Below are 13,000 nucleotides of genomic sequence, written 5' to 3' on the forward strand. Positions count from 1 at the left end.
CGCATTTTAAAACGTAATGTTTATAATTTAAATCGTTGAATAATGTTAACAATACGAAAATGTTAAAATGTATTGAAAAGTACCTAACTGTTCTATAATGAAAATATTTTGTTAAATAGTCGCAATCGCTTTATGAAGCAGATAATTTTTTATGGCTTTTCACTTACTTTTTGATGCACTTTTTTGCTTTTTGTTAGAAAAAAGTTATTATTCAGTTTATTTTTTGCAAAATAACATATTTTTATTGGTGATAAAAATTTGTTTTAGTTTTAAACAAACTTAATTAGTTATTTAAATATGGCTGACACTATTAAAAAAAGTTAATTGAATCCTCTGTTCAACTAACTGTAAAATCTTGCTTATATTTTCAGAAGAATTAAAAGCTTTATAATTTATTTTAGAATATTTAAAAACACATTTGGTGACGATTTTGGTTTGATAAATCTGTCTCGCTCTTACAATGCCGCAGAAGAAAATGTATATATATATATACATATGTAAAAATTGCCGTATTGTTTAAGCTTTACTCAAAACAATATTTTTACACCTTACCTTTGCATGTTGGCACGTCTACATTTTTTCTTTTTTCTTTTTTTTTTTTTGAGTCAACTTTTTGGATAGAAAACATTTGCTGCAAAGCTACGGCAAGTGATAGGGTCAATTTCAATTGTTTTTCAACTTTTTATAGTTATATTGAATGTTGGTTGCAGGCAAGTTGACAGTGGATTCGACTTCGGAGCTGGAGCTATACGGTGTATGCTGATGCTAAAAGTTGTTGGTTTAGATTCAGAAGGCAGTGGCTGAGATGTTGTACTAGTGGTGCTAATAGTGGTGGCATTGGCATAGATTCTGGTGGTTGAGATGACAAAAGCTAAGACATAATTATTTAATAAAAGCTCTATTTACCAAGCGAATAAATGCCGTATTTCATTCAATCGTTAAGCGTATCTATTTTTAACTCATAACTTTTTAAAGGAAATATTACAATTAATTTTGAAAAAAGGAATGACGATTGTCATAACTATTTCATTCTTTCCTCTATTTCATTCTACCCACTTTTACCCTATTCTTTAAAGATAGTTTCATAAAAACACAGGTTTACTTTATTCCGTGTTACTAAAATTAAAAAAAGCTATAAAGTGACGCCTTTTTCTGACAAACCTTCCTCACGCGTGTTCCTTTTATCACAAACCCCTTTCACTTTTTTGCATAAGGATTTTTGGATGACTTCTTCTGTAATTTTTTTATAGAACAAGTGCTAGAATGTAAAAAATGCAAAGAGTTGCCATAACAATTATCAAAATAACTGGTCATTTTAATGGTGTATTGTTTCTTTATGTTTTAAAGCGGTGATTAATAATAATCAAACACCAAGAAAATTATCTGTTGATGCATTTTTTGATGTTAAAATAATTGATTTAAAAAATTACTTTTTTACAAAAAAATTTCCCGGTTAAATTATGTTTCTAATAAAAAATTATTCTGTAAATATTACGCACCGCTCAAAAGATCCGTTAGAGTAAAAGTTGTTTAATTAGCCCCGCATCATTTACGCATTTTAGATTTTTTTTTTTTTTTTCTCATACTTTTCAAAGCATTTAAAAAATTTATAACTTGGATCCAATAAAGTGGGGCATAATAAAAACGAGTTATCCTCTAATTCGTCTTTCCTCTTAAATACAATGCATTATGGTATTTGTATGTACGCGGAAGTAGACAACAATAAGTTAAGTAAAATGTTAAACATTGAAAGAACTGAGATCGTCCTAATAGGTGTATTTTATTCCCAACCTTTTTAACTTTTTAGTTCAAATTTTAAAAACTATACTATTGGAGAAAACCTCACACTATATAAGGCTTCGAAGAAAAGATAAAAACAAGGGCACCAAACGATGTTGTTTAACTAAAATACAAAAAACAAAAAAGGAAGTGGGAATTTTACATGTTGTGCATCTAAATGCTTTAGCAACTAAAACTAAAAATTTATTATTTTATGGATTTTCTAACAAAGAATATATTGAAGAATAAAAGAAAATATTAATTTCTTATAACAATTTTTACATACTTTTGCATCCTTTCAAATATTTTTTTAGTCATAAACTGAAAATAAAATGTATTTAAACAAGGTAAAATCTTATTACACCAGTTTTCATTTCCAAATTAATTAATTGCACAAAAAAGTCTCTATTTTTGTATAGAACAAAATCAATTTCTACCTTGACCTTTACTTGAGGTTGTGATGATAAACACATCATCTTTACCTTCTTTGAGTCCCTGACTTATTATAACAGTATATAAATATAAATATAAATATATATATATATATATATATATATATATATATATATATATATATATATATATATATATATATATATATATATATATATATATATATATTCAAGAATAGTAATAGTTAAGTAAATAGTTCAAACAATATAATTCTAAATGAAAACTTAAATTACTGACAAATGGGTAAATTTATAACGATATACTCCAAGATTTTCTCCAAAAATTGTTCAATAATTTTTCTTAGGTTGAGTTTTTTCGCCTCCTCTTTTTCAATTAAGAGTATCGCAAGCGACGTCAATCTTTTTTGCGTCATCAATGTGCGTAGGTAGGTTTTAATTAACTTCAACTTGCTAAAACTATGTTCACTGCTGGCCACTGTCACTGGAATCGTCAGTAATATACGCAGTGCTTTCCACAGATTTGTAAAAAGGTCTTTTCCGTCGGTGTTTTTGACAATATTGAGTGCTTCTAATGGTGATAGTGTTTTGTTTGCGGCCTTTTGCTTCTGCTCACACCATTTATCAAAAACAGTAGTATTCAAACTGACGTGTAGAAGTTCATTGTACAGTTCTTCCCCATTTATATTTAAAATTTTTTTCACAGCCAGGTGTTTTTGTAATACTTTATAATCCTCTATAAGTTTACCTTTTGTTGGTAGTTTTTTCAAGTCAAGTAGGAACCCCCACTTTAACTCGTATTTGAAGAACTTGTCCATTCTGTTTTTAAAGATGATTCAATTAAGTCAATTAGAAAAACCTCATTTTTGAAAGTTGTAGTGATTCTCTGAATAACTCCAAACAGCAATATAGACTTCACGTTCAAGCTGTGGCAACCACTGGGTGTAAATGAAGCTTGTAGGTATTCTGCTGGAACTTGAGTTTAAACACTGAATTGCAATCATACTTGACCGGTTGTCATAGACCTTGACTACAGTTGTTTAGGTCTAGCCTACTAGATTTTGTTTCTTCAATTAGAAGGTTAGAATAAGCTTCATCAGTCGACTCTTTACGCACTACATATCCAATAAAGCTTTCTTGGACGATGACTATTGCTTCATTTTCTTTATGAACATAGCAGATGCTTAAAGAAGTGTGGTCTTTTTGACGATGGTCCGGAGTGCAATCCATAATAACTAAAAAATACTTCCCAAACTATACCTTGTTCACAATAGCTTCTTTTACAAGCGAAGCTTAGAGATTAATGACTTCATTTTGAATATTGATACTTAGCGTTTGTGAACGTCTTTCTCCACCTTCTTATTATTATAAATAATAGGAAGATGGAGAAAGACGTTTGTGAACGTCTTTCTCCATCTTCCTATTATTTGTGGTATACAGCTTTGGTGAGCTTCCACGGAATTCAATATTACATTCGCCAAGTACATAATCACTGGCGCTATTCTCTTATAAATGCTTCTCCAACTTTATGCCTCATTGTTAGTTTTTTGGACAAAAACTTAATTGACAGCTATTTCATTTTTTATCCTGTTTGTTGCCTCGATTCATTTCTCAGGACAACTAAAATGAGATAGAGATGTCTCATGGATTTAGGCTCTGTGAATTTTTTTAATTGTTATTGAAATCTTTTTTTCCCAGTTATGATTATGGATTTTGATCAAACAGATGAAAAGGTAGAAAATTAGCTGATTCAGTTTCTGGAGAGTAAATAAGCAATCTCTACTTCAATTATTCAACATTTATTGTTACCTTGTATCAAAATTCATTAGAGAATGAATGGCATTTTTTAGTTTTAGGACATACTTTATTGCTCTTCAGGAAAGGTCTTCAGTAATTTCTCTTACAGAGGGTTACTAACATTTTCTTCTTCTTGGTTAGATTGAGACCAAGCGGATGTCTCACCAGATGCTTTTAAGGAGTTGGAGAAAGAAAAGAATGTGTTTACTTTGGCAATTTTTCTTAAAAACAACTTCATAAGCTGCTTCATTGCTTGGCAAATTTTTTCCTTTAAGCATTAAAATTTCAATAGTTTAAGAATTATTGAAGAATTTATAACTCTTTTATTAAAAAAATTAAATACAAAGTAAAAAATCATTATAGATAAAATAAAACAAGCAAAAAATAAATTAAACTTTAAATGCATGCCTCAACAAATAAGTTTTTTTTAAAACTTTAATAAAGTAATATTCAAATTCAAATTAACAGTGTAAAACTTTATTTTTCTGGAAGCAAAAATCCTCTATGAAAGTTTTTAACTCAGCTTTCAGGTCACTACTAAATATAGTTTGCTACCCTTTTTATTGCAACGTTTTTATAAGCAAACTTTTTTGTCAGGTTTATTTATTTGTTGTCCGCGCAAAACAAACGTGAGTTAATATTCGAAATTATTTAAAAAAGTAATTAAAACAAATAACGCAAAAAAAACATTACTTTAATAATAAATCATTTCGCACATAAGTTTCGCAAAACAAACTTTAGTTTAGCGTAAATAAAAGAAATCGTTAAAAAATATATAAAAAAAACTTTTTAAAACAACGTTTTTAAATGGACTAATAAAAGTAAATAAATATATAATTTAATTAAAGAAATTTTTAAAAAGCAACATTTTAAAAAAAGATTAAAAAATTGAAAAATTAACACTTTCTCGGTACGTAAGGACTTTTTGTACAAACGCAACCTGAAATATTCATTAATGTCAATGGCTGAAAATGTTGGGCGCCCAAGTCTTTAATTAGTAAAGATATTTTTATAAATTTTTATAAAGATCGCTAAAAATGTTTTATCGCGGCGCCCCTAGGGCGTAGCGCTTGGGGCAGTTTGCTCCGGTTGTCCCCCGGCTCTGTATATATATGTATATATATATATATATATATGTATATATATATATATATATATGTATATATATATATATATATATATATATATATATATATATATATATATATATATATATATATGTGTGTATGTATATATATATGTATATATATATATATATATATATATATATATATATATATATATATATATATATATATATATATATATATATATATATATATATATATATACAACAGCCGTGGCGCAGTGGTAGCACGCTTGCCTCGGAAACAAAGGATCCCTGGTTCAACCCCACCACTGGGTAAGTTTTGCGACATCGGTTAGGAAGGAGGCTTGAACTTCCAATTAAATGCTCATCCGCGGTGCTCCGTGATAAGACCGTAAGGACTTCTTTGGGCACCTAAATAAAAATTAAAAAATTAAAAAAGAAAAATATATATATATATATATTCATATATATTAGGGCCCTGCGAATCAGCATTTTTAATTTTGATTCGAAGTAGCACTTGATTTGAGAATCAAATCTTGAATCGAATCACTATTTTAGGCAAATCCGAATTTTAGTTTTTTTATCTGTATATTTTTCACGATATATAATTATGCAATTAGAATGTTATTTGAATAAGCTCTTTTTGTTACCTTTAGCCCAAATTTACCCTTACGCGTTTTGCATAAAAAGGCTATTGCGTTTACTCCTCCTCCCAGTTTTACTCTTTCTGATGAATAGTTTGTAGCTTGTACAGCAAGAAAATCAAGTGCAACTTTATATAATAAAGGGAAAATGTTATTTTTGTTCTCCAGTAAAGAATAGGACAATCTGAACGTCCCAATTTTTTCTCTTCAGTGTACGCAGTAATTTCAAATTTTAGTTGCTGGTCCAAAGTTCTTTTCTCTGTTATGGTTCAATTTTTACAAATATGTTTAAATATTTTATCTAAAATTCCATATGTTTCAGATGATAAACTTGTTCCCTCGAGTTGAATTTCAAATTTACTTATCCCTATTTTATCTATTGAGCAAAGACAATTTTTAAAACTTGAAATGCACGGATAAATTAAACTAATGCTCATGGTTTTTTTTGCACTTGATATAATAGTAGTGGTTTTTATATACAGCATTTAAAATGGGAGTGACAATCGTTAATAATTGCACTGGCGTTTCAGTTTGACAAGTCGGAGGCACTTTCATGAAGTGTTTTTTTTTTGTGTGCACTCAAATAGAGCAAGCTCTACAGAACCATGGTTTTTTTAAATCAATTACTATAAATTAGAAGTCGTGTTAAAGCGCGTTTCCTCTTCCGTTGGAGGCTTTGATTCAGGTTTTCCTTGAATAATCTGATTTAAAGCCTCCAATGGATTGAATCTTTTTGAGAGCTGTTTGTCCGACCAATGATGAGTGAAAAAATACAACTATTTTATAAGCTTTATTAATTTATGTTGCAAGAATTGGTTGGTTGTGGATAGCTGATTTCACACAAAGTTGGAGTTTATGAGCACAACATCCTAGCCAAACAATCCCAAGAAGCTTAAGTGCGCACGACACACAAGGAGTAGTTTCAGTTGTAGCTTGTAAAATATTATTTGAAGTTAAATCAAATTTTGACATCACGTTGCTTATAATTTTTTCAGTAGAAGTAACTTTGTCACAAGCATTTATCATTTCAAGATTACAACAGATAAACAGCATAGTTCTAAAACCAACGAGGATGAAATATAGTGACAAATAGAAACCAGAAAGTTATCGCCATTCTCGACCTTAGGTTTGGAGATAAATTGCGTGTTTATACTTTTTTGGAAGCTGTTATATAGGTTATTGAACATATAACCCAAATTTCAAAATAAAGGGGTTGGGTTTGGTGGATCGTATTGCTCTTGAAACGCCGATCAAATTGATGAAACCAGATCCAGAAGCTGTCTCAAATGATCTTCATTCTTCAATATAAATCTTAGCACTGCACGATCATACTTTTTTTAATAACTGTATCAATTCGAGGCCCAATAAATGCAAGTTTATTGGAGAGAATGAGGATTTTTCGATTACATGATCGGGATTGTGTTGCGATTATGTTATTCTTTTTTTTTTTTATTTAAATTTTTGTACTTCAATTTTTTTTATATTTATTTTAAATCTATTTTAAAATTTATTTTAAAATTTATTTTGAAACCTATTTTAAAATTTATTTTAAAATCTATTTTAAAACTTTTTTTTAAAATTTATTTTAAAATTTTTTTTTAAATTTAATTTAAAATTTATTTTAAAATGTATTTTAAGTTCTTGTATTGAAATTTTTTTGTATTTAAAACTTTGTATTGCAATTTTTTTTTTTTGCATTTAAATAAATTATGTTTCGATGATGTATCGGAATTCTTTTTCTTTATTTTCTGTAGAAGATGCGCGCTTTTTAGAAACTTCTTCGTGTAGCTTTTTATGGTCACGCTATTAATGGCTCCATAGATTTTTAACGCTGTAGGAATGAAAACAAACAACAACAAAAAACAATGAAATGTTTTGAAAACTCGAATCATTTTCTTCGAAAAGAATCTCTAATCGAAGCAGCAATCGATTCGCGGGGCCTTAATATATATATATATATATATATATATATATATATATATATATATATATATATATATATATATATATATATATATATATATATATATATATATATATATATATATATATATATATATATATAAGCCTCTAAGTAAACTCTTTGATTAACTCCATAAAAATAAAGGTGGAGAAACGTAATGAAATAAAATACTTTTATTTTTAAGATTCCCGTTATGTTAAAAAAAACAACTGTAGTTTAATTAACTTAATTTTTATTATTTAGGAAATTTAAAAAATACACCATAGTTGCGTATTTTTTGAAACTTTTTTTTTTTTTTTTTTTAATTTTATCTAGGTGCCCCAAGAAGTCCTAACGGTCTTGTCACAGAGCACCGAGGAAGTGCATTTAACCAGGAAGCTCACGCCTCCTTCCTTACCGTGACGCGAAAATACTCCAAAACTTCAAAATTTAGTTAGAACTTTTTACTTTATTGAAATTTCTTATAGTGTCGATTTATTTCATTTTAAACGACGATTTTTTAAAATCTACAATGAATGATGATCAAGAGATATGCGAATATTTAAATGTAAAATAAAAAAAGATGGCTAATATTATATTATACATACTGTGACAATAAATAATATTAACCATCTTTTTTCACAAAAATTAACCCGTTTATACGGGTTAATTAATTGGTGACCAATAGAACGGGTTTTTACGGAGGAGAGCGCAGCGTTAAACTAATTAAAACTAGTTTAGCGCTGCGCTTTCCTACGTAAAAACTAGAAAATGTCACCCTACCCACTATAACACTTTTTAGCCTTAAACACTTTTTCTATAAAGATAGCTTTAAACCGGTTCTCATCAAACTAAAATGTATTTTTTATTTCAGTTTCATTTTAGAATGCTTTTAAATAGTAAGAGCGAAAATAAATTGAACTTTCTTTTTTTTTCATTTTTGTAATGAAAATCTATTTTAAGATTTATTTATTTTATCAAAAATGAAGTAAATGATTTATAACTAATGGCTTGACAACAATTATTTCACGCAATAACAATAAAAACCTGGTTATTTAACGTCGTAACAAAATCTTGGTGTTAAAGAAAGTTAATTTGAAGATCAAACCTTTCAGTTACTACTTTAGTTACTAGTATTGCTAATTCAAATCTCAGATACCGCTCGTGTTGGGGTATTTCGTATACTAAGGTATTTGAAATGCATCAATACGCGTGGTTAATATTTTTTTTTTTTTTTTATCGTTAGGCCTGCGAATTGTAAATATTCAAAGATTAAGTTTTTCGACGGTATGATTGCTGACATCAAGCTGATGTCGTTTGTTGATCCGCAAAATCTGCAATCTCCGCTGAAAACAAAATTGCAGTATATGCTATCTCCGTGTAAAACAAAATTGGACTATCTGCATTTTCGCCAGCCACATTTTTAGACTATCTGCGTTTGTCGGGTGCATAAATTTTAGATAGTGTTTTTTTAAATACTTGAAGTTTTTTTACAAAATTCTTCAAATGTTTAAATAATAGCGATTATAATCGCCAAGATAATATTATCTTCAAAAATCCTTGATCATGACTTAATTGAGTTTGTGAGTGATCAAGTAATTTAGTTAAGATAAATAAACTAAAAATGACTTATGTTGTTGTTAATAACAACATAGCAAGTGTATCATAACATTGTTAAGTTTTTATTTTTATTTTATTTAATTTTATTAAGGTGCCCTAAGAAGTTCTTACGGTCATATTACAGAGCATTTTATAGGGTAATTAATAGAATTTACTAAATTTATTTATTAATTGTTAATACATTTACGCCTCCTTCCTAACCAATGTCGCAAAACTTGCCAGAGGTGGGGTTTGAACCACGGATGCTTTTTTTGTTGTAAGGCAAGTGTGCTACAACTGCGCCATGGCTGCTCATGTTACATACTAATTGGTAAATTTATATTATGTACTTTATAAATTTTATTTAGTCTTTTGTAGTGTTGTTACGACTATTAAATAGTTTGACTATCGACTAAATCGACTAATATATTTTCTAAAGTCGACTAAAATCGACTATTAGTAAGGGAACCTGTTGTACCTTTGCCCACGTTGTACCTTTGGTCACTCTACTCTGTTGGCTTACTATTATTATTTAAAAAAAACGGGAAGTGTCATTTGAAATAGTAGTCCATGACAACTCTTCTTATCGTAAAACATTATACTTGGGATAGATGGTATTGATCCACAAGCAATTATAAGTTTTGACTCTTAAAAAGTAAATATTTGTGTTAATCTTATTCTGATTTTAAAACTGTGATAAATTGTTGTTTGATTCATCTACGACATTATAAACATTACCCAACATCTTTTTTTTGTTATGGAAAATTTTGGATGATTATGTCTGACCGTAAATGGGGATTAAGACAATAACTGTTAAAGAAACCCATCTCGTGTACCTTTGACCAGTCAAGGACGTTGTACCTTTGACCAATAAAAACTGCTTCCTCGGTAATTTGCGGACTTTAAGAGGGCAAGATTATAAAATTTATAATCTACCTTATTAGGCGTCGTCTGTGCTTTATTGCTTTTTAATGCAAAATTGTTTCTAGTATTATGATGATGAAATAACTCCATTGAATTTTAATGCAATTCGCTATTTATTCTTGAACCACTACTACACTTAGAATAATCAATTTTGTTAATTTAGTTAGTTGGACAGCTGAAGCAATATTATTGTCAAGTTCATTTTATTACCTAGTTTCTGCTCAGCTATAGGGAATTAAATGTATCGAAATAGTTAATTAATTTTGTTAATATATTTTAGTTTTAAAATGCCAAGGAGCAAGATTGGTGTTTTTCGCAAAAAGATTTCCGAAATGGATATGCTAAATGCAGTGAATTTTGTGCTTCAACAAAAAATGAGTTTAAGTGAAGCTGCAAGACATTGCAACATTAAAAAGTCAACTTTAATATATCAGTTGAAGCAGTTTAAAAAATCTGGTAGTTGCGAATATTTATATTCACATACCAAACCAAAAAAAGTATTCTCAACTGAAGAAGAATTAATTTTGGTAAACTACTTGGCAGATGCTTTAAATATGCATTATGGACTTACATTAAAGCAGATAAGTATACTTTAGCAAATCATAAAAAAATTGAAACTTCATGGATGAAAAATTAATGTGCAGGTGAACAATGGCTGCGAGATTTTCGCAAAAGATATAATAACAAGCTATCTCTACGTAAACCACAACCTACAAGTCTTGGTAGATCTTCTGCATTCAATAGAGAAACTGTAAGAATTGTATATAAAAATTACAAAAATGTTTTAGAACGTTATCATTTTGACCCATCAAATATTTGGAACTGTGATGAAACAGGAATTACCACAGTCCACGTACCACCAAAAATTCTAGCTCCAAAAGGTAAAAAACAAATAGGGAGCATAACTAGTGCTGAACGAGGCAACAATGTAACAATGATTGCAGCCATTAATGCTACTGGAAATAGCATCCCACCATTACTTGTATTTCCACGTGCTAAATTCAAAGACTACATGTTAAATAATTGTCCTCCTGGAAGTGTAGGAGCAGCTAATAAGTCTGGATGGTCAAATGAAGTCATTTTTGTGCAATTTCTTGAACATTTTATTAGTAATGTGCGACCGTCAATTAAAAAACCTGTTCTTTTATTAATGGATAATCATGAGAGTCATGTAAACATTTCTGTTATTGAGTTAGCAAAAAAATCAGGCATAGTTTTAATGACATTTCATCCTCACACAACCCATAAAATGCAACCTCTTGATCGTGGTGTTTTTGGACCATTTAAAACTTTTTATAACAATGCCATGAATAACTGGATGATATCACCAGGCAATGCTGATAAACCAGTCACAATTTATGATATATCTTACCTTGTTGGTCAAGCTTATCCTCATGCTTTTGTACCAAATAATATTATAAACAGTTTTAAATGTACTGGATTTTATCCATTTAATGAAAATATTTTTACTGATATTGACTTTTTAGCTGCAAATGTTACTGATAGGCCAATAGTGAATACTGAAGCTTGCCTTTCTAATGAGATTATTGATGTTAAAACTGCTCCATCCAGTGTACCATTAACGTCATCTATTGTTTTAAGGGAAATCCCTACTGTGAGTTTACAATCAAGATCAATTGTTTCACCTGAGATAATATGACCTCATCCTAAAGCCAAATTAAGAAAAACAAATACTTCAAAAAGACGTAATAGAAAATCATGTATTTTAACTGATACCCCTGAAATTAAAGTTATTCTAGATTCAAAATCTAATAACTAACAATTTAAAAAGACCTCTTCAAGCAAAAGAAAAAAAATGGCAAAGCAGATTATTTTTAGTCAGTCTGACATATGTTTAAATGATGAAAGCTCTAATGAAATTGATTTTGGAGTAAATATACTTGATAATGAAAGTGAAATTGTTTCTGGAGATTTTTTAATTGTCAAGTTGGCTGGAAAGAAATGCTCTAGATTTTATGTAGCAGAAGTTTTAGAAGTTGTTGGTATAGTTTACAAAATTAAGTATCTTAAGAAATCAGGAGACTTTTGTAACAAGTTTATAAGAGAAGATGACAATCTTTATGATTTGGAACTTAAGGATATTATGAAACTTCCACCACTAAGTATTGGTCATGGTTCATCTAAGCGTCAGTATCTTACGTTTGATGTTGATCTGACTATTTGCAATAGTTAATATATTTTACTCTTTTATCATTGTATTTTTTGTTGTCATCATTAAGATATTTTCTATAAAAAGCATTATGATCATATGTAAATGAATATAGACCGCCGGCTAACATAAGTTATAAAAATATATTTTTGCTCTTTTCTTATCTAAAATAATAAAAATAACTGTATATATTAGAAAATATGTTTTGTACAATTAAATCGCGTTTAAAGTTTTGGACCTTAATCCTAATTATTTCATGTAAGTAGCATCTAACTAAAGAAAATATGTGACTTTATCTAAATAGTTATAATAACTGGTTTTATTGAAAAAAATTAGTAATACTGAGTATCGTAACTTTAATACACAAGTCTTTGCAAGATTGTAAGGATTGATTTTTCTAGTTTTTTTTTAGACAATTAGGCTTGATTACAAAATAATTAGATTTTTTTTATTGATATAAGATGGACCAAAAGTTTCTATATAATATATAACATGCTAAAATATTAAAAAGGGTTCAAACATTGCATGATTTTTTAATAATAACATTTTGGTCAAAGGAACAACGCACGTGTTTTACCTTTGACCAATAGACTTCTTTTTTTAAAACGCGGGAAAAAGATACTTCTTGGTCAAATGAAAAAAAAG

The 13,000-nt window shown here is 28.8% G+C and overlaps 1 protein-coding gene across 1 annotated transcript; it reads left to right on the plus strand.

Moving 5' to 3' along the window:
• Positions 1-10,472: 10,472 nt before the first annotated feature.
• Positions 10,473-11,845, plus strand: LOC136081532 (uncharacterized). The gene is made up of 2 exons (XM_065798857.1): positions 10,473-10,770; positions 10,830-11,845. Exons 1-2 carry the CDS (start codon positions 10,473-10,475, stop codon positions 11,843-11,845), a joined length of 1,314 nt encoding a protein of 437 aa, XP_065654929.1.
• The last annotated feature ends 1,155 nt before the right edge of the window (positions 11,846-13,000 follow it).

This window comes from Hydra vulgaris, chromosome 06 (assembly GCF_038396675.1).
Source record: "Hydra vulgaris chromosome 06, alternate assembly HydraT2T_AEP".
Classification (NCBI taxonomy): Eukaryota; Metazoa; Cnidaria; class Hydrozoa; order Anthoathecata; family Hydridae; genus Hydra; species Hydra vulgaris.